This window comes from Indicator indicator, chromosome 3 (assembly GCF_027791375.1).
Source record: "Indicator indicator isolate 239-I01 chromosome 3, UM_Iind_1.1, whole genome shotgun sequence".
Classification (NCBI taxonomy): Eukaryota; Metazoa; Chordata; class Aves; order Piciformes; family Indicatoridae; genus Indicator; species Indicator indicator.
The window spans coordinates 33573757-33600467 of NC_072012.1; the positions used below are offsets into that span (position 1 = coordinate 33573757).

Genomic DNA, 26711 nt, shown 5'->3' on the forward strand with positions numbered 1-26711 from the left:
GAGCTTTTATGTCAAACATCTTCTCTCTCTGCAGTTCAGAGGCAAAGTACCTCCTCCATGTGACCCTGTGTGCAAGATCATAGACTGGATCCTCGCTGTTTGGCACCAGCTGAATTCTTGCTTATCACGTCTAGGAGCACCTGAGGCACTTATGGGGCCAAAACATTTCTTCTCTTGTCCTGTGGTGCCAGGGCACAGCCAAGCAACAGTGAAGTAAGATTTCTGTTTCCTGTTTGAGGCTGCTCAGTGCCAAAGAGATATCTATTACAAATGTAGTTACGTTTCTCCCCAAACTGATCTAACTCAGCAACCTTGACAGTTATTTTAGTTTTAAACTTTAGTTAGATATTTATTTACTAGAGGGGCAATTCTGAAAGCCACAAGTGGGAACTGAGTGTGTAATACTGATGGAAAATCAGTCTCGTTGTGATCTTCAGTTATTTTCTGACAGAAGTTGCAAAATATTACTTGTACTGGAGTGGCTGATATTGCTTAAATCTTTAAAGGTTTTATTCTTAATTTCAAGACAGCACTGTAAAGAAAGCAGTTCATTAGTGAACAGACCAAAATGAGACTCAAGAATTCTGAGTTTTAAAAGTTCATAGATTCCTTTTGAAGTTGTATATGAGGAAATCTTGGAGAATGATTTCACACTTCTTAAAATATATTAAATTTTTAAGCATACATACAATTTCACAGATCAGTTAGCTTAGTAAATGAGGCAGATGTATACATTTAGCTATTCATAGGGTTACATGCCCAATTACATAAAAGAATGATTAAAATTTTGTCTTTTCTTGCTTACAATTGCATGAACAACTGCTCACATTCTAGCTTCTCTGCAGATGCAGAGAAGTTACAGACTTGTAAAATATACTCATTTTGTGCTAAGATGTTACTTAGCTATATTAGGAAAGGAGCCCCTATTTAAGATTCAAACTTATTCAGAATTCAAGTAACATTGGTTGGTGGAGATAGGATGTTACTTTTCTCATCCTGCTTCACAGCATTCTGCTGAACTGCCATTTCTGCTCCCTCTCTGATTTCTCTTTCATACTGGTTTCTGCTGACTGTTCTTCCAGGGCCCTTTGCTTAGCATGTGCACCAACTATCTCATCTTTTGTTCTGTCTGCAGATCTAGATACATTTTGCTTGTTCATTTTTATTTTTCTTTCTTCTCTTAATAATTCTCAAAGTCTAAATGTGCATGTGCATTAACTTGAAATTCTATGAGTGCTGAGAAATAAAAAAAAAATACACTGTGTCTGCTATTTCCCTCTTGAATCATGACCTCTGAAATGTCTTATTTATTTATTGCAATGGCATTAGTACAGGACTGAAAAACTATTCTTTAGATCCCTTAATTATGCATTTGTGAGTTTCTATTTCTCCTAAGTGTAACTTTGACTGGATTCACAATGCTTTATTTTGAGTACAACCCCAAAATGTCTTTTATAGTAGCAATATGCTATCTGACTCCTCATTTTAAGGTAATTTCTGTCCACTAATAAAAAATTTAAAAGCACAGCTCCAGTGAGCACTTACTGGATGTTTTTAGTTTAGCAGTAGGATGTGTAACAGTGTGGTCATATAACTAGCAATAAATAGCTTTAATTAGCAGCTCACTGGTTGCTGTTATTTCATCTAATTAATCACTCATGGCCTCTTGCCCCTCCTCTCCACTGTGCCATTCTGCTGGGTTTTTTGCATTTATTGAAGCTTTACTGAGTCAGTTAGCTTCATTAAGACAGCAGACAGCTATCTTTTTGTTCTGGGCTAAGTGTTAGCATGATGCAAGCAGTAGGCACAGGCAGCTGGGAAGGGAAAAAGAAGGCATGACAGGGAATTGTTCCCTGCTGTTACTATTTCATGTAGCTTCCCATGTTTTGAAGACTAGAGTGACCAAATAAGGAAAATTTTAGCTATGTTTTTTTTTTGTTTTGTTTTGATCTAGGGAATGAAAGATGATGTTCCACCAAAAGATAATTTCACTTTTCAGCCGCCTTCAGGGCCAGGAGGATTCTGCACCTTTCCTAAGTATTAGCTATAGCAGGAACTGGGGACTGGATCAAGATGAGCACTAACTTAATACTAAATTCAAAACACTAGGATGGAACTTTATTTAGAGAGGATGGCATTGTACAGCCCATCAATTGGTAACTGTTAGATTAGAATGGGCTCAGTTTATTTTATCTTTGCAGCACTCATTTCTAGCCATTTATACTAGCAGTACCAAAAGCTTTCATAGGCACAAATGGAGAGAGAGAGTTCTTTTCACTAACATGAAAGTAATGTTTTATTTTGATAGCTTAACCCAGGCTGTATCTATATGGAATGATATCTACAACACTATGCTAAGGAAGCTTCAAGGAACATCTCCAATATGCATTTTACTTAAAACAGCTGTACTAATTATTCTTCTGAGTAATTCAACTTTTCTCAGGCTTATACCAGCACCTTGTAATGTGATTATATATTATTAAAACTCAATCTTACACTTCATAACTAACCAAAATTGCTTAATATAAAATTATTCAGGCATTCTAATTAATAAAAAAAAGACAGAAAAACAACCCAACAAAACAAAAAAACATTAAAGAGTATAAGGAAAACCTGAGAGTTCAATTTAATCTAAAAAGCACTGTCTCCACGTCTGTCGTAGATGTGATCTGAGCTCTAAGCCTGAAACTCCTAGCCTTTATCCCTAGCATTTATTTATTTCCTAATACATTTTTTTTTGCTTCTGTGCTAAAACAATGTGATATTTCTATCTTAGAAGAGCAAAATTCCCAGAAAAGCCATGTCCCCTTGAATCAAATTTTTGTAGTAAGACTTGGTTTGTAAACCAGGCAATCTGGAAAATCCACAGCATCTTGGAAAGAGCCCTCCATACATCAAACAACCAAAAGGAGAGCGAGAGGAAGGCAGTTGTACAAAAGAAAACTCTTGTAAATTGAACAAGTTTGGAAATGGAAGAATACTGGAAGCATAACTGAATACCTCCTTTTTCCCACACTTGCAACAGATAGACTATGAATAAGCAGCTGCCATCGTGGAAATTCCTCCATTTACTGGCAAAGGTGAAAGGAGCTTTTTTTGTGTCTGTATATGTGTGAACATGCATCTTTAGGGGACATTCTATATTTTAGCCCTAAAATCAAAAGGTTATTTTATAGTCCTTACCTGAAGGAGGAAAAGCATCAGATGGCAAACAGTTTGAAAGGCAACTTGAAGAAAATTAATTCAAATAACTTAATGTAAAACAAACTTTAAATAAAATCAATTCCTTTCTGAAACAGGGTACAATAGGAAGTCCAAAAGATACGTGCTTCCTGAAAATGCAAAATCTTACATGTTACGCAAAATATAAAGTCTTTAGCAATTGTCTCTAAAGTTAAGGGATCGTTTGTGTGCCTACAGGTGGATGTCCAAGTTATGGAATGCTGTGATAGCTCCCAGAGTCCAGGAAGCAATACTCTCCAGAGCCTCTGTAAAAAGACCATCTGTACCAGGACAAGCAATATCCAAAAAAAGTCCTAGCCAAGGTCAACAGGCTGTTGTTAAAGCTGCTCTCAGTATCTTGCTAAATAAAGCTGTTTTGCATGGCTGCCCTCTACCCAGAGCAGGTAACACTGAACAATCTGAAAGGCGAGTAGTTTAACATTGACAAAGTGAGACTTTTAACTGTTTCATTCCTTTCTTAAAACTTGCACAAAACATAACTGTGGTTACTGTGGATGAGAGATGTGTGGTTAAAAGCATAACAGTCGCTAAACTGAGCACGTGTACATGGTAGACAAAAAAGCACCACTTGCAACACTATGTTCATAACACTGTTCCACTTTTGTTTCAGAGCTAGATAATTATATAGCAGATTTTAAGGGAGGAAATTTTCCTTTGTCTGTTGTTTCGAGCTACAAAAATGGTAGTAAGAAAAGAGGTGAGAATGCTTCTTGGAGAAAAGTGAGCACAAGTCCTCGCAAAAAGTCAGGCCATTTATCCTCCCAGGCATGGAATAAGCAGGAGACCAATACTGAAGGTAAAGCTTTCTATTTTCAGTTCTGAAAGCAAGTGTTCAGGATGCATAGATTATTAATCTAATTTTTCTTCTGCATCAATTCTCACTTAAATGAAACTCATGTTTGTCAGTAAAAAATTGTTTACTTTTCTAAACCAAAGTTATCTTTTGTGACTGTGAGTTATCCTAAATAATTCTTGTTTGGTTGTTCTAATACCCTTCATGTTGTCTGGTAATAAGATAAGCTTTGGCTCAGATGATAGAAAACTGAGCAGTAGTTCCACCTCATATTCCATGGAATGATGTTCTATTTCTCTTTTCCTTAACACTGGATTAGAGAGAGCTTCATTATTAAATTGGTATTCCTTAGTTCTGCTCCTAATTACCTTAGTCACTTGTGTTTTTTACAAGTACTTTATAGCTGCTCTTCAATAATTCCTATTGTCTGAATCCAAGTAAAAAAGAAAGAATGAAAGAAAGAATACATGCATCCTTGATCATGCATCCCTTGCTCAATTGTACCAGATAATTTGGGTACATTAATTTAGAAGTCATTTAGTGGAAGGAAGAGATCTTTGGTTTAAAATCAAAGATTTTTGTTTCATTTTTATTTTAATTTTTAAAAAAATATGAGTAGTCAAAGCTTTTGTGAAGTTTTCTACATCATTTTCATTACACTGTTTGATAAAGAAGAGTTTCTGTGACTGTTTGCATGGTGAAGTTATCTAATCCCACTAAGGGGATTTAAGGAATCAAATGGACATAACCTGAAGTAGGATGGTTCATACTGTAGCTTGTGCATCCTGAGGGTGTTCTTGGAGACCAGTTAGTATCTGTGAATATAAGTAAAAAATGGAATGGTGAACTTAATAGCCTTCCAATTCTATCAGAATCAAATATTTACCCAAGTAAGGGTAAATTGTATTACTGTACTTAAACAAAGCAAACTTAAATCTTTTCCTGTTGACAAATGATTTCTCTCTGTGAGAACCAGGAAGGGTTGTTCAAGTGCCTCACACACAAGCCTTGTGTTTAGTCTTCCACAAAAGCTTGCACAACTCATGCCCCATTTGCCATTTTAGCAGTTCCTAATGCTACTCTGGGGGATGTATTCTGATCTTTGGCAGACTCTTGATATAATTAGCCAGTAAATGGAAATGCATTTTCCTTGTTTGTCACAGATTTTAGAATAAAGAAATCAAGACACATGGTAATACACTAATAAATCAATTGTTCTGTGCAGGTATAAAATCTAGGACTATGTTGCAACCAAACTGTAAGAAAAGTGCTTCTCTCACCACAAAGTAAGTTTTAATTTCTGGTATTCATAGCACTTAGTGAAAAAGATGATAAAATTGTGTTGTAAACTGGCACATTCTGATGAATAGATGAAGAGTTTTAATTTGGTACTGTTTTGGTCCTACATCTAGAGAAGGATTCCTTTGGATCCTTTTTCATTTTCAAGGGAAAATAAAATGTATCTACTATAATTTTAGAACACATTTCTGTACTACTTCAAACCTTGCAGCACTGCATGTCTTTTTATGTAACAGAATAGTGTATGACTTAAGAATATATTATGTAACACTTCTTCTGCCATGAAAAGCCAGCCATATGGTTCTCTCAACTGGCATTATATTTTAAAACCTCCTCTGGCTCCTTTATCTTGTTGAATGGCAAATCCAAATGGTGTAGTTCCTGCGCACGGTCAAAACAATGCAGTTTCTCTAAGCAAGTGCATGAATTAGCCAGAGGGAAATGCATTTGAGACTTTACTTCGGTCTGAAGCCTTGGCTCTGCCATATTCACAGACACAAAAAGCAGAGCATATTTATCCTTCCAGTATGCCACAGGGTTTTATTAAGTGTTCGGAATTAAGTCCAAGAAGGAGAGCAGAGTAAAGTGATTGCTCCATCTTAAAAAGAGGTAAATTTCTGAAGATAGTAGGCAGAATAATCCTTTGTTAGAATTTCAGAATGGAGAGAGCAGTTTTACTAGAAAAAGACATCTATTGTGACAGAACAACTACTGATAACTATTGCTGCCACTTAATTAGATGTTATTTTCTTTTTGTGGTAGTAAAGGTCATTTTTCAGCTGTGTGTATAGTATTAAATTTAAAATTCTGTATCGTAGCTCAGTTTTAATTGTTCTCTCAGTTTGTTTGTTGGGTTTTTTTTTAACCAGATCTTCAGAGAAGGATCAATTGAGAACATTAAATATAGAGCAAAGGCTGTCCCTTGGTTCTGATGATGAAGTAGATCTTGTGCAGGAACTTCAAAGTATGTGTTCCAGCAAATCTGAGCCTGATATCAGTAAGGTAAACACAAGGTTTTTAAATAATTTACATCATTACCATATGCAGTTGCTTGCTACGTGTTTAAAATAAATTTTTAATTTACAAGCACTGACTGAGCTGAAGAAAATTATTAAATTATTTGGGAATAAACCAAAGTCAACTAATAAATTATACATTTGAGGGCAAGTGTTCTAGTTTCATGTATATTATTTTAAATTACACCTTTGCTATTTTGTGTTGTAGGGAGTTTTGCAGTGGAAGCTGAAGTTTATAAGTTCATGAACGCTAGCAACAATAACCTTTCCAGCATTATTGTTCCCCATGTCTTTCATGCTATCGTTGCTTCCACAGGGAAAATTTTGTAGTCTTAAGACAGAAAGATTGCCCTAATATGCACTGCACGTTTGGTTTGTTTAATGTTATCCATTAGCCATAGAAAGGGCTAAATGGTCTTCTGCTGTGTAGGCAAAATGCAGTCTTGCACCTTCAAGCAAGAAAGAATGGATCAGCTTAATTCTTTAACAGTGGCAGAAGGGTGAAGGATGTTTCCAAGGTTAATAGGTCTGCAGCTAAGTTCTATGCTGGAATGGTTGTGGGAGGCCTGTTGGAACAGAGCATGGAGCTGTGGATTTCTTTCATGGTTTTTTGTTGTTCTACACCTAGAGCATCCTTTAGCTGTAGCAATTTCTTCTCTGCCTTTAATTCTAACATAGCTGAAGTAGATGGCTGTGACAGCAGGCTGGTTCACACCAGATCAGCTGATCTGCATCTTTTGAAACCCAGACAGTCAGCCATAGGCTATTGCCCAGTTAGGCCATGTGTTGCATCCTCAAGGATCTTCCCACACAGCAGTTCCATTAGTTTTGCTTTATTAAATATTCTGTTTAGCCTTAGAAGTCAACCAGGTTTTTATTAAAAAAATAAATAAAAGCTTGGGAAGACTTTTTAACCTACTTAATAAAATCCTTTATTATAGTGTCTTGTTTTGATTTGTTTGGTTTTTTTTTTTAAGTATTTACAGTACTTGCATGAGTCACATGCACCCAGCTAGCAAGCTAATCACTAGTCATTTAGCAGGGACTTGCTGTATCTATTCCTGAAAGAATGCGATGTGCTTAAAGAAATGGTAACCAACTTAAAAATTTGGTTTAATAGCATGTCAAATATAATTGCTTGTTGTTGACAATTCAAGGAAATATGCATTAGATAAGGAAGGAGATAGATGTCACTGTCTTTTGTTCTGTTTCCTCACTATGGGTGGAGCCATCTATGGCTGGAATTTCTGTTATTAATTTCCTAGCTGCTTAGGAGAGCCTTAGAGAGGTAAAGGTGCTGTTACAGATTTTCTTTGTGTGCTGTAATTTCAGGCTCCCATCCAAAAAAGTACTACTCTCTAATTTGCTCTTTCACTCAAGCCTGTTATGTTGGGAACAGAACTGCAAAGCTGTGGCAATTGCAGATTTGAATACCAAGTTTTCAGTGAGGACAGAGAGAGGATCAGACTCTTGCCTGCTATTGAATGGTTACCAGGACTGATGGGAAATAGTAGGGGAGAAATACGGCAGGAGGAAAAAAAAAAGGATCATGTCTTCCTGTGATGTTCCTGAGGCTGGGTAAAATTTAATGGGAAACTGTCCTTAAGCATCACTGAATAGTATTGCTCTGGAAATAGAGGCTTCATCTTCCTCTGGTAATATCCAATGTGAAATCTCTTTCCCATTTCCTACAAACACACTCAGGAGTAAAATAAAAACTTTTCAATTGTCCTTTGGATATTTATGCATTTCATTGCTCAGAAACTATGTTAAAACAAAATATAGGCTCCAAAATTTGACAAATGAAACTGCTGTGAATAACCAAAATTTTTTAAAAAAATCACCATTTTTGTATCCTTTTTAGATTGCAGATTCTAAGGACGAGTTGTTGACATTCAGTGACTCCCAGAATAATTCTGCATTCTCAGCCAATGGTACTAACCCAAGTAAAACAGCAGCACAAAAGGTAGGAGAAACAAGTTTTATAGTAGGACAGGGAAGGTATCTTGACTTTCTCCAAAACCTGAAATCCTTATTAGATCCAAAGATATCATGTTCCAGTGCCATGTTTATCACAAAAATAAACTGGCACGATTCTTAGGAAACTTGCTAGACACACCATGGCAAGTTTCTTCCATGTGTCTTAATGGAAACTAAAGATTTATCAAACAATGGATATATTTGTTTGCAGTTTCATATTTACATAAAACCATCTCCACAGGCCAAATATTGATGACATCAGTTTGACATTCTAAGTTATTTGCATCAGATTTTGAGAGAAATAAAAGCCTCAGGTTCATTGTTTCCCCCTAACTCATGTTATCCAGTAAGTTTGCAAAAGCACAAAATTTCTGGAAATTCTTGATGCAAAATTGCTGGTTAATGGTTTACTTTTCTAGCCTTTTTCTTGTAGTGATTACCATAGAATTCTGTAGGTAACAAAAGTAATACTGCATGAGTCGAGATTTTAAGAGTAAGGAGACAAATTACTGAAAAGGACAACATATACATAATTTGGTTTTTAATTGGATGGAAGAAAACAATGCTTTCAAGTATATGAAGGAGAAAGAGAAAACTGCTAAGAGGTGCAAAATCTGTGATCCAGGATACAAACAAATTGATTAAAAATAATTAACAAGGAATAGACAGTGATGAATAGTCTGTTGGTCTACCATCAAGCTTTATGTGAAGAGCAGTAGCTGATGATGAAAATGAACTTACTAATATTGCTGCCCAGAGAGTCATCTGGATTCAGCTGTTGTTAACAGAAAAGGTTCTAATTTTCCTGTTCTGCCAGTGGAAAGATGGGCATCTCCCATGAAAGATATGTATTAGTGACCATCATCAAATGGCTTACCTAACTTCTTTCTCTTTGTCTGCAAAGGAATAAAAAGTAACAACATACCTGAGCAGAACTTCAGATATCTAAATTTGGGCAGAGTGAATACAGTCCAATTTTTAAGACTGTAGCTTCTTAGCGTAAATAATTTGAGATGCTCAAATTTAATTTATAAGAAAACAGCCTCTGAGATTATAGATTAAAATGTAACCAGCATTTTAATTTCCATTTTTAACTTCCATTCTTGAAGTATTCTTTTTGTCATGATTATTTTGTTACAATTTACGATCTTGGTGGTACAAAAAAAAAAAAAAAAGGCAAACCAAAGAAGTTAATATCTTTATTCAAACTCTAAAGATTTTTTTTTTTTTTGCTCATAACTACCTAACTTTCCAATTTTTACCTTTTAGCTGTGGCTGTAGCTGTCATTTCTCCAGAGTAATGAAAGAAATAAAATGTATTTTTAACATTCCTGAAACTGAGGCACCTAAGAATCAAATTTAAGGGTTTCTTGCAATGGCAATGCAAAACCCCCAGTAAGATGTTGATGATATTTCCTTTCAGATGCAAAAAAGAGCCATAGTTTGTTCACCAAGTAATAAGAAGCTGTCATATTAAACAGCATAATACTGTAAAAAACAAGAGTCCTGCAGGGCTGGTAGGGTTGATTGTCCGTTCTTCAAGTTGAACAGTAATAATTTGGTATAAAGAAAATGCTTTTTTCTTATTCACAGGATGGGATGCATCCTCTCAGCAGCAGTCGAACTGTGGAAAGCAGCAACAGTAAATCAAAGACAGAGTTGGGTGTTTCAAGGGTTAAATCTTTTCTTCCTGTTCCTAGAAGTAAAGCCACCCAGCCTTCACAGAATACTAAAAAAAGCAGCAGCAGTAATACAAGGCAAATAGAGGCAGACAATAACACAAAAAGAGAGATTTGGAATTTGCACAAAAAAGAACAAATAGAAAAACCTAATAAATAAACTGCCTACCGTACAATTGTCTGTGTTCATATAGGGTTCTCTATGGCAAAGAACCAACTACTAAAATATGTAAATATTTTTTAAAAATAAACTGTTTCCCTGTAATATAAAGTTTGTACAGGACCACAGTTTTATTTCTATGTAAATCAGCTGGAAATTATATTGATTTAAACTTTAGAAATAGGCAGGTTTGCCACCTTCATAGATGTTTGGGGTTTCTTTTCCCTTCTTCTTTTATTATGAAAATTACTCATTGAAATGATAATTTTCAGGGTATTACCACAGGATTCTGATTGTGTATATACTGTATATAAATATATTCTATTAAGTTCATGTGTTAAACTGCATTCAGATGAGTTGCACAATATGTACAGCAATGGCTAAAAGCTATTATCCATGCATTTTAAAGACATTTTTATTTTCACTTGATGAAAAACTAATGGAATGTGGCAATAACTAAAATGATTGCAAATACAAACCAATTACTTTCAGCTACAAGCCATATTAAATGCTTTGATTTCCCCATCATCTGCCTGCTGAACTGTGATTTTGTTTCTCTCAAGCTTCTCTTCATCTAAAATGTCATTAATTTCCATTTTAACTTCTATCTTTTGGAAAAAAAAAGAGATTGAGAAATTAGAATGCAATAAAAGTTATTTTTCTCAGACTCTTATTCTTTGATAGAATCTAAGAAAACGTGATCATTTATTAACTTAGTTTTTCTTGTATACTGTAAAAACTTTTATATACTTCATTAGTGTTTCAGAAAGAAATAATAGTGTTTTACAGAAACAGATTTTATTGGAAAAGGAATTTGAGCACAAACTTAACTACAGTATTATCAGAGATAATGTAGTAGTGATAACATGAGTTACAGTGTAATTAGCAATTTCTATTATGGATTTAAGATGTAATTGCTGTGAAATGATGCTTTAGTTCATTTTTCCCTGTGCTACAGAGGTAGATCATGTTCCCATGTGGGAGAGTTTCTACAACGAGAGTATTTCCACGGCCTCTCCTGCAGTAGCTGTGTTTATAAAACTACTTATGAATTATAATAGTGTGGAAATGCTCACTGTCTTGATACCTCATCTGGTAGGCAGAGGAAAGTACTGATTTTTCTCAAGGTCAGACTTTGATGCCTTCCAATGGGCTACCAGGAGATGGTTTTGAAAACCATGAGCAGTAACACAGTCATGCCTATAATTCCCAAAGGACCTGGTTTTTCTCAAGATAGACCTGGAAGAGGGAAGATTAGCTAACTGTTTCCTAACACTTCACCTGTGTATGTAAAACAGTCATCCCAAACTCATGTCAATAAAATTTTTGTACTGCATATTGTCTGTCTGTCTCTTAGTTTGTGTGTGTGTATTATCTCTTCAGATGTGGAATATTTGAAGCTTTTTTCTGTAATCATTTTCCACACAATGTATTTAGCAAGTATCACTGTTGTATTAAAACCTCAGTTTCTTGTGTGATAGCAATGTGTAATCACATAGTGATGATTCCTCTAGAGGTTGACTTAATTTTCTTTTTCTTTTTTTTGCATTAATTTTGGTGCTGAAAAACAGCAAGCTGGTTGCAGCTGGTTCTTTGCAGAATGAGTCAGCTGTGAATTGCTGCAGGTCAGAGCAATGGGGCTCAGCGATTAGCATCCCTTACACGGTGAAGCAAGCAGTGTGAGCAGCAGTGTGTTAGCTTGAGTGAGAAGCACATGGATTTTGTGGTGAGCAGGAGCACAAAACAGGAAACCTTTTTGGTAGTGATGGCATGAGTTGCAACATCAGGATTTGTACTAACAATTTTTTTCTCTTTTTTTTTTAATAAAAAACTATAAGAAAATAATTAAAATCCTAACATCTAAGATAGGTTTGTTCTGCATTGAAAATACACCTTGGAAATGTCGGACCTCATTTAGATCAAGAGTTAGCAGTGCATTTCTGTGTGGCAAAATCTTAATCATAGTGTCCTAAAGCATGTTTTGAGATATATTTTAAGACTGTGTATTGTCTGTGAGAATCAGAGGTCTTCTGTGCTGTACTTACAGTGAAAATCTGAAGAGGGCCAAGCAACTTTGATCTCATCTGTTCATGGTTTGAAAGTCAGGTCTCTGCTAAATTTAGGATTGCCTTTAAATGCCCTCATTATCCTTTCTTTTCAGCCTGCTGTCCTCTCTCCATCTGCATCTTTTACCTGTTTGCCTTCCACCTGCTGTCATTTAGTGTGTCTAATTCAGTTCAACACAGTCTTTGATCTTCATACATCTTTAATCACTTGGTATTTTGCAGATCTCCTCATTGAACTTTACCTTCTGTAGTGACTGTTAAGCTCTCTCCTTAGGCCATATCAGTTCCTGACCTCAAATGGTGAAAACCACGTAACTACAAAATAGTTTGCATGTGAACATACTAGCTTCTCCATCAGTTTATTCTTTGGATTGTGCCATTGTCCAGATGCAAGGCAAGGCTCTGTTCATGAGTTCAAGGCTTCGTTGTCTCTTCAGATTCTTCCTTTGATGCTACAAACAGCACTTCTCCTTACTTGACTTGTAACACCAACTATTCTTGGATTAGTAATGAACAAAACCCCTTTTTTAAGATTTTTAACTATGCTACCTATGGTGGACCATTTTTCTCCATGCTTCTCTCTGTTCCCGTCTATTAACCCTTTCCATATCTTCAAAAGATGTGAGGTAAGTGAAGATACCTACATGGAAGAATACCTCAGAAAGTACAGGGAAGCTTCTACCGCTGCTAGGTCAGTAAAAAGACTTATAACTTATCTGACTACACTATACTCCTTATACATGGCTCAATTTCTTCAACCAAAGGAACACAAAAGATCATTCAAATCCACAAAGGACCTTGGAAAGTCCTAAACATTTCAGCTCTCCACTTTGTCAGTCCTGAAAATAAACTCTTTCAGCATGTCTCCTATGGTTCATACTTCTTGACAAAGAATGTGGAATATGTTCCTTCAAAGAAGGTCTGAATTCATCACACCATGTTTGCCTCAGTTACTTGATTGCTGAGCATAAGGTGCAAAATGAAAACTCTGAAGACGGCTTCTCCATCATTTCACAGAGTCAGAAACATTCATCAGCAAGAGCAAAATCACATGGCATGGATTTCTGGTGTACATCTCTTCCCATAATGTGATTTACAAAACAAATCAAAACCCTCTAGGTTTCTAGCAAAACTAGAAAAGCAGAATAGACTGTATAGGTGATGCTTGTGAAATGAGTCAGTTTGCAGATAGCATGAGGGGCCACTTTCTTGGTGATACCTGGTTTAAGCAATGTTTATGATATTCAAACCATAATTAAGAGACTTTAGAATGTTGTTGGTTCTTCAGAAACTTGAAGACAAAGCAACTGTCAAAGCAGAATAAGGTGTCTTTGTGGTGGGATGTAGCAAAGGCAGACTTGGAAGGCAGAAGTTCGCATGTAGTTAAACTATTGCAAAGGAAGGGCTTTTAATTCCAGCAGAAGGCGGCCTGGAAGAGGGGAGATACTTCCTCACCACAGTGGTGATAATAACAGCTCAAAAGGGAGCTGAATTGCTTTCCCTTATGTCACACAGTGCAGTGCAGGCTTAGGAGAAAGTAGAGCACAAGTAACTAGCAAGTCCATTCAGAGCCTTGTTCTTTCTCCAGCTGCAGAGGCTGCACGTAACTCAGGCTCAGCACAGGCACAGTAGCAGTACCTAGGCCCCTGAACATACCAGAGTGGCCAAAATTCATTTTCACAGAGTATATTTACACATTAAAGCTTTCATCATCGTGAGAGGGAACCTGTTGAGAAAGAAAATAACAGGCAAGAAAGCTAGACATCACTTGATAAAACAGCTGCATTTATAAGGGCTGTATTTTGAGAATGAAGGTAAGTCCTGGTGAATACAATTGGTAGTAATATTGCTTATCCTAGGAATGCAAAATTGGGTTTGGAAGATAGGGTTTGTAAAGGAAATGTGTTTCTGCCTTACACTGATTGTTGCTTTTTTGCAGGAGTTTTGGACGGCAATTAATTGTCCATTCATGAACCATTGGACATGCAGTTCTAAACTCAAATCTTTTTTCCTACATGTTAAATCACAGCCAAGTAATGGTAATATATATATAATGTATACAGATTGATCTGTACAAGGAAGAGGAGAAAATAAATACCAGAATGTTTTTAGATAAATAAAATGCAACAAATTCTAAAGCTTTGAACTGGCATCTAACAATGCAAATTTAGAATTAACCTTATTGTGAGGAAATGTTTTAAAAGGCACATTTTCCAAGGGCTGCCACTTAAACTTGGTGCTTAAACAGTGTAGAATTTGGAAGTGTGGAAGCAGCTCCAATATTGACACTGAGGGATGTGGGACTTGTGGAAATAGAGGACATGGATTGGAAATAGGCATTTAATGAGTAAAATACTGAAGGTGGTAAGATGCAGTTAAGGGAACTATCTCAATTTATGTTTGGAATAGCAGCTTTGTTTGACCTCAGTGAGATATTAAGCAGTTCCCACTAATGGTGTTTATCAAGCTGCTTTGTGTAGTTATTTTGTATGTAAGATTTATAAAGGTGGCAAAATGTGCTCAGTTCAAGTTTAAGGCTAACTTCATTTGGATGCTGCTGTCCTAAAAGCTTCTTAGAGTGCTGTATTAGCAGCTTTGCCATCCTTCTCCTCTGTACTTGGGGAGAGCTACAGAGCCTCTGCAGAGTAATTTCACACAGTTCACCTTTTTTTGGCTTCTTCTTAGCAGGCTGTAAAATTAAATATTCATGTGTGGTATTAGAGTCAGCATGTTCTTCTCTTTGGCTGTATGTTGTGCACACACACACGCCCCCCCTTTTAACAGTTGAAGCATGTATTTTTAAAAAAAATAAGTGCTTTGGGAGGAGTCCCTTTTTTATATAGCTGTTTAGGTTTATCAAATGTATGCAAAGTGAAGCATGTGAAAAGAAAAATTTTCTTATGAAGGTTGTTTGCTTTTTTCTTCCACTGTGCTTGGTTCATGGCCTCATTTTCTTATCTTCTTTTTTTTTTTTTTTTAATCTATCTCTTGTGCTCTGTTTTCCACCATGAACAGCATGTGCAACTTCCCAGCTTAGCTTCAGTCAAACAGCCCTGGGAGCCATTATCCCACAGGCAGCAAGTAAAAGAACATTTGTTCTAGAAGGTCATCTTGGCCGTTGTTGGGAAGCAAATGCTGTCCTCCTCAATATGGAGGCTGGTACTGACTTACCTCCAGTTCCAGCCTGAACTCCACAGTAACTGAAGCAGTATTTTTAAACTGAAAGGAAAGTCGTGGTCTTCTCCAGCCTTTTCCCACTTGCCCTTTGAGGGCAGACAGACGAATGATTTCTGCAGCATCTTGCCTGGCCTCTTTGAGATAGGCAGTATGGTGGTGATAGCCAGGGGGTGATGGCAGAAGCTGTTTCAATGAGTGCTATGCTACAGTCAGGTCACTGACTGACTCCTGCAAAGTGTTCCTTCTGAGTGTATCAGCAGCTGACACCTTTTGTTCTATTTACCTTTTCCTTTCCTGAAGTGTCTCCTTGTTCACTCAGTCCAACTTGCCACTCCCAACTCTAACAATGACCCCCTTCCATGTCATCTTGTTTATTCAGATAATAAACTCTCCCACATAATGTGTCTGCTACTCTCAGAAGCATCCTGGGAAAAAAAAGAGTGTTTCTTGGCATTCTTCCTTGGGCTTGACTGTACTGTTAGAAGTCCTGGTCTCCTGGCCAGGCTTGACAGCATACACTCTAAATGCTTGCACAAAGCAAGAGCTGGGTGTATGAGTAAAGTCATGCACAGTGCGAGAGGCCAGGGGACTAAAGCAAACACAGCTTCATGGCAGAAAGACAGTGAGGTGGTGAAATTGAGACTCAAGGGTATCCAGAACTCCCTGTGGGCAAGAGGCATGGCTGGGTGGAGAAAATCAGGCAACTCAAGATGTTCAAGAAGGCACAATGAAGTCCAGGTAAGTGCCAGAAGAGAGAACTAAGGATAAAAGTACCGTATGAGGGACTGGAGGGGAGGGGGGCGGGGGGGGGGGGGGGGGGGGGGGGGGGAAGGAGAGACCGAAAGGAAAAAAAGTGTATTTGCAAAGCAAAGATGTAACAAGAGACAGAAATACGTAACGTGTGACAGACCTAGAGAAAACGATGGCAAAGCAGCTGCTTGGGAGTGGGCTCTGGCGCTCGCAGGCTCAGCCTGGTGCAAAGCACCCAGCCCAGCCAGTTGCTCTTCCAGGCTGGGGACGTCGCTGCTGATGATCCTGCTGGTGCTACAGCTGCTGCTACACAATGCCTAAAAGAGTTTATTTTCAAGACTTGCATGTGCTGCTCTTTGCAGCTTTCGGGCTCCAGTGGTGTGAGAAATACAAAGCTTCAAATTTGTAAAGCATTTGAGTACTAGCGCTGCTAACTAGCTGCTGCTAGTGGCCTTTAATAGGCTCTTTTTTGAGCCTTTCCTTTGCCAAAGTACTACGCCGCGGGAATAAAGGCAGCGGGTGGGAACTGGGATGTCCCCGCCTGCGCCGGCTCATTTCCGCAGGAGCAGCGGTGCCGCCAGAGGCCGCCGGGACGCTCCGGAGCGCCGCAGCGCCACCTAGTGCCACCCGGCCCAGCCGCCACACGGGCTGAGGCCTGGGAGCGGGCCAGGGACGAGCCTTGGGTGTTACCGATTCCTCTTGCGGTCAGTCAGTCGCATGTACGGATCAGAACGCTGCGCGTGCTTTGATAGGCAGCAATGACTGAAGTGGAAATAGCAGAATAGGTCTGCGGTGTCTGCAGCGGGTGTGTGTGTGTGTGTGCTGTAACAGGTCATACAGGCGCCTTCTTTTACATTTTGTTTATTTAAAGAAAAAAATCTAATATATATATATTACTAGAATAGTGCACAAAGACGGAATGGGCAGTACTTGGCCTAACTCTAGGGCTGCCCTTGTTTTTAACAGCTCTATCATAATCTGACATCAAAGACTAGTAGCAATCCCTCCTCCACTCCCCGCCCCTCTGCCCCGAACAACCCAAATATAAAACTTCTTGTACAAATATATTTTTCTTTATGGTACATAATCACTCTTAAAATACATAATTTCCTTAGTAAATGTTTGCAACAATATTAAAATAAATAAAATATCCTAGAGAAAGTTCTCTTTCATCATAAAACTGCAAACCAGAAGAGTATAAAAATTAATTTCAATATTAAAGTCTAGTTTTGAGAGGTTTGTCTTTGTTTTTTTTTTTTTAGACCAGAGTAGAAGATATGTAAAGATGCCAGACCTATGCAGACTATTAAGACAGACTATTAAGAGTTCCACTGGCAAATGTCCTACCTTTCACTACACACTGACGTCAGCCTGCACTCATCCCACTGGGAGTGCATGCAGGGTCAGGTTGACAGTCTCCTAGATTTTAGAAGGAAATCTCCCTTAACCGTGGAGAAGTGACAGATGTTGTCTGGCTTGCAAGTCAATATCCTCTCTTCCTTCATTCTCACCTAGGCACATGAAGCTGTTCACTGTTATGAAAGGGCACTTGGCCTTTCCTGCTAAATTGAAATTACAGTTGCTGCATGTAAAAAAAAAAAAAAAAAGAAAAAAAAAGAGGAGGAAGTTTCTGTGCGCCTTGCTGAGATTGTCCCTTAATTTGTTTGCAGGAAGTGAATCCAAAGAATCTTTTTACAGTCTGATTTTTCTATTTTCCACCCACGCAGGATTATTTTTCTCACATTCTTCCTTGCTGCTGTCTGGTCCTTTCACCCCAGGCAGAACAATTCTAAAAGTTTTCTGAAATGATTATGTCGGGCAAAGCAGGTTACTTCTGCATGCCATCTCGTTAGTACCAAATCAGAGCAGCTTTTCAAAGGAAATCTGGTTTCACCATTAAAAGTGGCAAAATTTCAAATAATATGCTATTAACCATGGAAGGGAAGCAATTCCCAAAGGTAGTTGCTGCAGCGAACACCTCCTGCAAGGTTTGGTCTGTGCATGGCTCCAGCAGGTCCTGTCACTGTGGGGCACTGCTAATGATTCGCTCCACGAAGAGAGTGCCCACACCGATTCTCACAGCCTTGTCTCCTGCACTTCTTCCTCGGTCTCTTCCTGCAAGGCAGTGATTTGGGGTCGAGGTTTGCGTTTACTGGAGTGTCTGTGATGTACCGGGAGTAGTTTAAGGCGATCGGCGTGGCTGATGGCTTGCCTGAAGGAGCTCTTTTCATTCAGCAGCTTCTGGAGGGACTCATACTGCCGCAATTTATTGTCCTCGATTACCTGAAGAAGCATTTCACTCTGTTAGATGGGTAATGGTGGTGCCGACAAAATTCAGCTAACACAGCTAACGAAGCAGGGAAGTGACTCGAAGGTATAACAGAGATCTAACAGGAAAAACCCAGATTGCAGTTTGTAATTTCTAATTACAACCACAAAAGTAGACATTAAAAATTTTAACATAGAAAACATGCCAATTGCTTAAGTTACAAAGTGACATTGGGCTTGCTGGTTTCTTCATGCAACTTGATTTTTACCTCTGAGATTTTCTGTTCAGGTATCCAGGCACCGTGGCATTTCCTTAGCACTGCTAAATTGCCAGGTTAAGAAAGCGTTAAGTGCAGAAAATAGAGTTGTATGACAAACAGGGGGAGAAGGATGCCAGCAAGGTGCCAGGCCTTCTTTGCTTTCTTCTTGCCAAACAAGGAAGTGCTGCTGGCTTGTGTTTGAAGGAGACAACAGGTTTGCCCTGTATGGCTGTGCCAGACTCTCCTGTCAGGCTGGAGCTATGAAAAATTAGGTTCCTCTGCTGGCACTGTAATGCCAGCACACCTCGGGTGAGGGCACCAGTCTGAAGGGAAAAAGCTTTTAGGGATCTGTTGCTAAAATACTGTCTGGAGGATGGGAAGCCTGATCTGGGCAGAGGCAGTGTGCCTGCCAGGGCTATGCCAGCACAGCCTGCAGGCTGTTGGCAAGGCCGAAGTCCAGAACATGAATAGGAGCAGCACGTCCAAAAGGATGTGCAAGCTGCCTATTGACTGGCCTGCCTCACCTTCATGCTGTATTCCTCATGCTATGCTAATACACCCAAGCAAATACACATGGAAAATAATATTTCACTCTGCTAATAAAATAAAGGTCCTCTCTTATGGAAGAGCCCAGAAAACACAGAGGAAGGAACCTCATTTTTAAGAACAATTACATAACTTACCTTGTATTTCCTTACTAACCATCTCTATATAACAAAGGAAATACCCCAGGACTTCAATACTTGGTCACTTTGATTAAATGAGAGGTGGCTTAATGGAAGAAATCAGTGATTTTGTCCATCAGCTCTTTTCTTAGGAAAGCCCTCTGCCCGATGGGGCCTCCCATTGCTCAAGAGCAAGTGCAGCTGTTTCTGCATAAGCAGTGGTAAAGCTCTGTGAGATGATGGGATTTTTCTGAAGCTCCTGAGCCAACTGGCAAATGTGACCTTCTGGTTGAATGAAGGAATCCATACTGTGACCCAGATCATCTGAACACAGGTGTCTATGACAGCTGAGGTTACAAAGCAAACAGGACCCTGACACTCTTCTGCAAGAGACTAGTTTGCTCCAGTGTCCTGAGTGACCCATATCAATGCAGCCAACTTCCTCAGTTCTGCTTTGTGTATTTTGCACATGTATCACATGTAAAGAAACAGTACAGGAGACTAGGAGAAACAAATGCTCACTAAAAATCGCTGGCACTCCAGCATCGCCTCCAGCCTGTGTTCAGAGAGTATCACCGTGCAGTTGGCAAATGCATGCTTCAGGGTCTTCCTGATCACTTGGGAAGTTCTGAAAGACAAACAAGCAGTGTTTTAGACTGCAGTGTATATGACAGCACAGCTCATAACTGTACTGATGGTATTGGAAATTCTTAACTGCATGCACAGACACCAGCATCCTGCAGTGTCTCAGTATGCTGCATTCCTCCTGTGAAAATGCGTATCAGCCATGAAGCTAAGGTTGTGACTAGGCTGCTGTGATCCCTCCTGATGAATTACTAACACACATTATGGAAATCAGGTTTAGTAATGGACCACACAAGTTAGAGGAGCACTGTTTTGGTGGTGCTGCCTCGCTGATTTTTCTCATTTCATTTTAGAAGACAGAACAAATGATCAAAACGTACACAGGGTCCAGGTGAGCACTTGGTTCATCGAGCAGCAAGATTTTAGCTTTGCTGAGAACTGACCGGGCAAGGCATATCAGCTGTTTGTGGCCGTGGCTGAGGACACAGCCTCCATCCACAAGAACAAAATCGAGCTGGCCTGGAAATTGCTCAATTACTGACTTCAGTCCAACCTGCCAGAAAGAAAAAGGAAAAAATGGTGAGATACAGTTATGCTGACCATTGGTACAGCAACCAATGCCTTTAATTTCCTTGCCTTTCATTTCAGACAACAAAGTGAAAACATGCTATGATTTGTGTAGAGAAGCTGATGGTTAACGCTTTGTTGGTTTGCCACATACAATGAGTTTTAGCATTTTGACCAAAACATTTGGAGTTAGGAGGCTAGAGAAAGCAATGTATCTGAAATGTCTTATCCACCAGGGACATACTTCATTGGAAGTGTTAAGGAGTGTGATTCTCGAAAGGACACCAGGCTACTTTGGTTACTAGGAAGGTAAAAAGAAACAACCAAAATCCTCATGCTATGTTACAGCTACAGCAAAAATAACCCAGGTCACCACAGCCATTACCTTATGGCTCTTAAAGCATTTGCATATTTCTTTTGCTGCCCCAAAGGTCTTGTGCACTTTGTTCATACGAATGGCATCACAGGCTTCCCTCTGGCATTGCTAAAAAAAAGTTTAGAGGAGTGCCTATTCCAAGTGAAGCTGCTTCACTTAGACCAGGAACCAGAATCCAGCCCACAAGATGTCTTCTCACTGTTAGGTTGGACTAGATGATCTTGAAGGTCTTTTCCAACCTGGTTAATTCTGTAAGTCTGTGTTTCTCCAAGGGATCTTTTTTCTCCTTTCATTAGGAGACTTGTACACCTCAAAGGAAAGCTTTGCAAATCCCATAGGTCCAAACTGACTGACTTCATTGGCAAAATCAGCAGCATTTCCAGAGAAACTTTTGTACAGTGAGAGAACTAAGAAACACATCTGAGTTGTATTGCTCTGACAGATGTTATGAGAATGTGATACAACCCAATTGTTTATGAAAAGCTGTACATACTATTGATCTGCAATTCATTTTCATTCCAAGGTTAAAAAAAAAAAAAAAAAAAAGTTGTGTTTCCATTTTACTTATTAAACCATATTAAACCATGGGGGGGGTCTCTGTATGTCGAGTTTCAGAAGGGTTCTTGATTTTATTTATAAGGAAATTGGAGCCACAGTTTTGTTTTTCACTCCTCTTTTGAACACACATTATGTCCATTAATGACATTTTGCAACTAATGGCTGAAAAAGGTGATTTCTTCTTAAAACTGCACAAGGTGTCTCTGTGTGCCTGTAGGGTCTAGACAGGTGACTTGCAGGAGTAAAGTTGACCCAAGGCAACCTGCTGATTCCAGTGCTGATATATGGGGGCAATAAGAAATTAAATACCTGACATCTGCTCTCTGCAGCTGATTGTGGGGAGCACAAAAAGCTGATGCAGATCTCAGCAGGATCCTCTAAATTCTCAGCAGCCAACATGGGTCAGGGATAAGCTGACAGCTGACTTTCTTTTTGTGCCATGTTCCCAAAGTCAGACTAACTCATTGTTGCTAATAAGACAGATTTCAAGAGCACAAACTTTATAAACAACCAAATCACTCTTACTTAAAAGGTATTACAGCTCTTCTTTTTTTTCTATTTGCTCTGCTCTCTCACCTGTGCAATGAAAAATGGTATCACATATGGATTTGCTAAACTCCTTAATAACAACCAATTCAAAATAATGTTTTCTTATGCCACTGTAGGTGAGGTTTAGGTCTTTAAAATCCCAGGTTTGATTCACACAGTGAAAGCAATCCTCAAAAGCAGAAGCTGGGCTTGTCGTCTTTGAGAAAGAGGGTGTTAACTCACATTCCTTTTTGCCTCAGAGAAGTGGAGAAGCACAGCACTGAGCACCCTAGCCTCTGCTAGGACCATCTGAAAGTTCCTGTCACATCATTGAGCGGTAAATTACTCACAGAAAGTGGCCACTTTTCTTCTCCAAACACAGAGAACAAATTAGATAAAACCTAAAGACAGAGCTAACCTCCTGGGTGGAAAATGAGGACATTTTTTTATTAAGTCCAGCACTTGTGTTTTCTGATACTTGAGACTTGCTATGAAAGAAAAATGGCACCAATTAATTATTAAGTATGTATTAATTAGAGCATCACTACCCTGGAAACAGAAATCTGCTTTCTAGGCTGCAGCTCATTCCCTCCTGTAACTCTCACCTACCGGTTCTCCAGGCATGACCTGTGCAACCTATTAGCACTATTAGGGCCAATAGGTGGCATCTGACAACCATAATGCATGGAATTCTACTCAGTAGGGGAAACAGAAATGTAAAAATCTGGCCCCTAATCTCGGGGGGGGGGGGAGGAAGGTGCTAAAACCTCAACATAAAATTAGGAGAAAGCCTTCAGGTTCACAGAATCTAGTACTTCATGAATCACTAACTGGAAAATACTTTGGAGAAAAAAATTTCTAAGCTGAATATAAATATGGCCTAGTGCAATCATACCAGTCTTGTTTCTAGAACAGGCCACCAAAATTTTTTCTGTTTTATTTCTGGTTTCCAGTGTTTGCTAGCCATTTTTACACATTTTGGTAGAAAAATGCCTTTTAAGAGATTCCATATATTTGCCAAAGCATTAAAATGAGAAAAGATTACAGGACGTTTTGCTGTCTCATCTTCCTCCCCCTTTTTTGTTTGTTCTCAGGGTTAACCAGAGGAGCCAAACATAAAACCTCACCTGTGCTAAATCACTGCATGAGGAACCCAGACTGTGCTGCATGGAAGTTTATCTTAAAAAAGAAAAAATTACAAATCTCTGACAGAGGCATATTTTTATTAGGTAATAAGGAAACATGGTTTAGAGCATAACATTATCTCTCCTCAGCACTTCTTTTTCCTAAGACTCCATGTAAACATATGTAACATATGACAATCATTTGACCTGCTTTGCACTCTGCCATAACCACTTTATGAGAGGTATACAAATAACAGTGAACTGGTTTACCTCCTCTGCAACTTTCCATATTTCTTCATCATTCCACTGCCCATAAGGATCCAAATTCATCCGAAAAGTTCCAGAAAATATAAACACTTTCTATAAGGAAAAAAAAAAGATATATGGACACAAGTAGGTACATTGTGCAAAGCATAATTGTGTAAATTGTAAAAGCCTACAGAGAAAGAATAACCTCCCACCATTCTCAGATAGAACCTGCTGCAGATTATTAAAAGTTCTGGGAAATATTGTTCCTAAAAAAGTTATTTTAAAAAGTCTAGCATTCAGTTTTTGTCATTTATCTTAATAAAAACTTACCCAAGTTTGTTGGAAAAAAAAACCAGAGCAAACAAAACCAAGACCAAACAAAAAAGTAGAAATGACAGTTCAGGAGGTTTTGGGATAAAAGATTCCCATTTTGGAATAACCCTCTGAAAAAAATATTTTTTTATTTTTTATTAAGTGAAGCATTTTCAAAACCAAAATGGCCATGGTCCCAAAGCTTGTGTTTCCACAATTTTATTTCAAGACAAAACAAACTCTTGGGTATTAGTTGGGACAGTGTCCTAGGTTGGTTTTCATCAGTGAATTTTCTTTTTCTAACCAACTGTAGCCAAATATGTATTAGCATCATTCTGTTACCTGACATTTCAGAAGGTGCCAGTCCTATCTCAGAAGATCTCTTTCTTTCACGTTACTATGTGATGCAGCACAACCTGATTCACAACTGTAGCAGCAGCTTCTCTGACTTTCCTACAGTTCATGTTCTCTCCCTGCTCTGTCCTGCACCTCCCTTCTGTCACACAAGATCACAGAATCATAGAATGGTAGGAGTTGGAAGTGACCTCTGGAGAGCATGTAGTCCAACTCCCCTGCCCAAAGCAGGATCAGTACTAGGGCAGGCTGTACAGGAACACATCCAGGTGGGTTTTGAAAGTCCCCAGAAAAGGAGACTTCACAACCTCTCAGCAGCCTGTTGCAGTGCTCTGTCACCCTCACAATAAAGCAGCGTCTCCTAATGTGGATCTCTGTGCATTGCCCCATATCACTGGGCACCACTGAAAAGAGTCAGACCCTATCCTCTAGGCTCCTAACCTTTAGCTCTTGCTGAGCATTGAGAAGATCCCCTCCCAGGCTGCTCTTCTCCAGGTTAGACAGCCCCAAGTTTTTCAACCTTTCCTCCTCACAGGGATGCTCCAGTCCTCTCGGCAGCTTTGTAGCCTCTGTTGGACTTTCTCCACTAGTTCCCTGTCTCTCTTGAAATGGGGAGCCCAGATCTGGACACAATACTCCAGTTGTAGCCTCACCATAGCAGAGTACAGGGGATGCACATATCCTGGCCTTGACAGCACATCCTTCTTGCACTGAATTTACTACTCAGTTTTGCTTGTCTCATCAGTCTAGGCAAGCAGATTTAAGTGAATATCACTTAGATATACATTTTGTAGCTCAAAAAGCAGTGACTCAGACAAAAATTAAACATTTATTTAATCTCTTTTTACATGATGAGGGTGTGTCACAGTCTGGTGAGAATGAATTTCATCAAGGGACACTGAGGTTGCACAACATTTCTTATGAGATAAAACCACGCTGTTGCTTTCTATGCTGTGAGGTACACCTGCTGCTTGTAGCAGGGAGAACTTGCTCTCAAAGAACTTAAGTGCCTTCTTGAGATATACTACCATTTGCTTGCACTTACCTTATACATACAGAACAAATACCAAGAGGAAAGCTTTGAGACAATTACTTTTGTCTTCCTAAAGAAAATATTTATTTAGAGAAAAGTGTGCTGAAATGCCAGTGGTTTACAGCCATGTAACTTAATGGAGTCTTGGTTGCCAAATTCTATTGAAAACAGTGAAGGACTAGCTGTACCAGCAGAAAAAGGCTGAGAGAAATACTTAGCATGTAATTTCCCAGAGTTTGGCCAGTCTGCCACAATATCCTTCTGATCTAACCTGGGAACTTGGCATTCTTTCCTCAGGTTTCAAAGTGATTTATACACACATTTAAATTAATCATTTAATTATGATTAATTCAAGGTTTAAAAGTGGGAGAGGAAAATAAATTACATTAATTAATTTACTTCACTAAGATATGTAAGCCTTCTCCAATATCTTATTTCCTGTAAGAGAGACGGAAGTACCAGAGGAGAGTAGCAGCTGCATCACGGTGCCCTGCAGCCAGCAGGGTACATGGAAGTGTCATGATACCTTCACTGTGCACCCAGCAGCACACTAATCGAGCTGCAGCAGCACACAGCTCAAAGTCATTGAAGCCCTTTTGGTAGATTCTAGGGGGGAAAGTAGAATCTTTCCTTTATAACCATGATTAACAAGAGTGAATGGTTCGGTGAAGTATAGCGCAGCCCTTTTCCTGTGCCCTGGTTTAGTGGCATGAGTCGGACAATGTATTTGCAGTGGGATTAGATTCTTCCAAGGACTGGGTGTGGTGGAAATAATAATGCTGTGGGAACAGTGTCAGACATGGGTCTGTTCACACTTCAAGCACCATAGATTTAACTAATGGAATAGATATGTTCATTTCTCAGTGGAGAAGAATAGTTCACTGAACAAACCTGTTTTAAAGAAGATAGGGCTGAATAGCATTCCTGCTGAAGTACAGAGGGCAGCAAAATAAAAGAAACCATTTTCTTCAGAAAATGTTGTTATTCCTAATTATTGCTTTCAAGAAGCAGGGCTCTAAAAGCAATCTATTCCCAAAAGTACTTTTTTCTTTTTTCTCCACACAAGGCAAACATTTCAACACCCCCTTCCTCCTAACTCATTACAAACCACATAGGGTTCACTTGAGTAAATGTCATGTGAGTCACATGAGCAGTTTAGGGCCAACCTAAAAAGAAGCAGAACAAAACAAAAAAAGGAAAAAAACAAAAAAAAAAAAAACCACAAACAAAAAAACCCCACCAAAATTCTTAAAAGCTAGAAGTCTACAGTGAAAAGAATCACAAGTGAATCCCATGGATTTACATGTTGTTTGTAAATATGGAAGAAGTAGTAATAAAGAGAGCTTTATTACTACATAATATTAATTAATTCACTACTTAATATTAACTAAAATTAAGAGAGCTGTAAATATGGAAGGGGGAATGGAGGGCTGTTTCCTTCTGGGTCACTTGTTCAAACTCACACAGGATGCTAGTAGGTGTGGCCATACAACAAATAGTTCCTCAGACCTGACATCCACCCACAAGCAAAACACTCCAAAATATAAATACAGTGATGTTTATGTCCTGATCACCCCAAATATTGTAAATCAATACCTGCATTAATCTTCCTCAGCGATGCAAGCCTATGTGTATTGGTTATGATATGGGAAGCATCCAGCTTGTGGCA

The 26711-nt window shown here is 38.8% G+C and overlaps 2 protein-coding genes across 2 annotated transcripts in view; one reads left to right on the plus strand and one right to left on the minus strand.

Annotated features, from left to right (window-relative positions):
- CTTNBP2 (cortactin binding protein 2) overlaps window positions 1–10170 on the plus strand; it is a 64453-nt gene extending 54283 nt beyond the window's left edge. Inside the window, exons 17-23 of the mRNA XM_054399981.1 lie at window positions 35–213; window positions 3421–3626; window positions 3854–4039; window positions 5262–5322; window positions 6205–6337; window positions 8216–8317; window positions 9925–10170. Coding sequence (XP_054255956.1) covers window positions 35–213; window positions 3421–3626; window positions 3854–4039; window positions 5262–5322; window positions 6205–6337; window positions 8216–8317; window positions 9925–10170 — 1113 coding nt within the window. The remainder of the gene's footprint in view (window positions 1–34; window positions 214–3420; window positions 3627–3853; window positions 4040–5261; window positions 5323–6204; window positions 6338–8215; window positions 8318–9924) is intronic.
- Window positions 10171–18239: 8069 nt separating this feature from the next.
- The window catches only part of CFTR (CF transmembrane conductance regulator), an 80907-nt gene continuing 72435 nt past the window's right edge, over window positions 18240–26711 (minus strand). Inside the window, exons 24-27 of the mRNA XM_054399706.1 lie at window positions 23365–23454; window positions 20322–20494; window positions 19879–19984; window positions 18240–18446 (exon numbers count right to left, since the gene is read on the minus strand). Coding sequence (XP_054255681.1) covers window positions 18240–18446; window positions 19879–19984; window positions 20322–20494; window positions 23365–23454 — 576 coding nt within the window. The remainder of the gene's footprint in view (window positions 18447–19878; window positions 19985–20321; window positions 20495–23364; window positions 23455–26711) is intronic.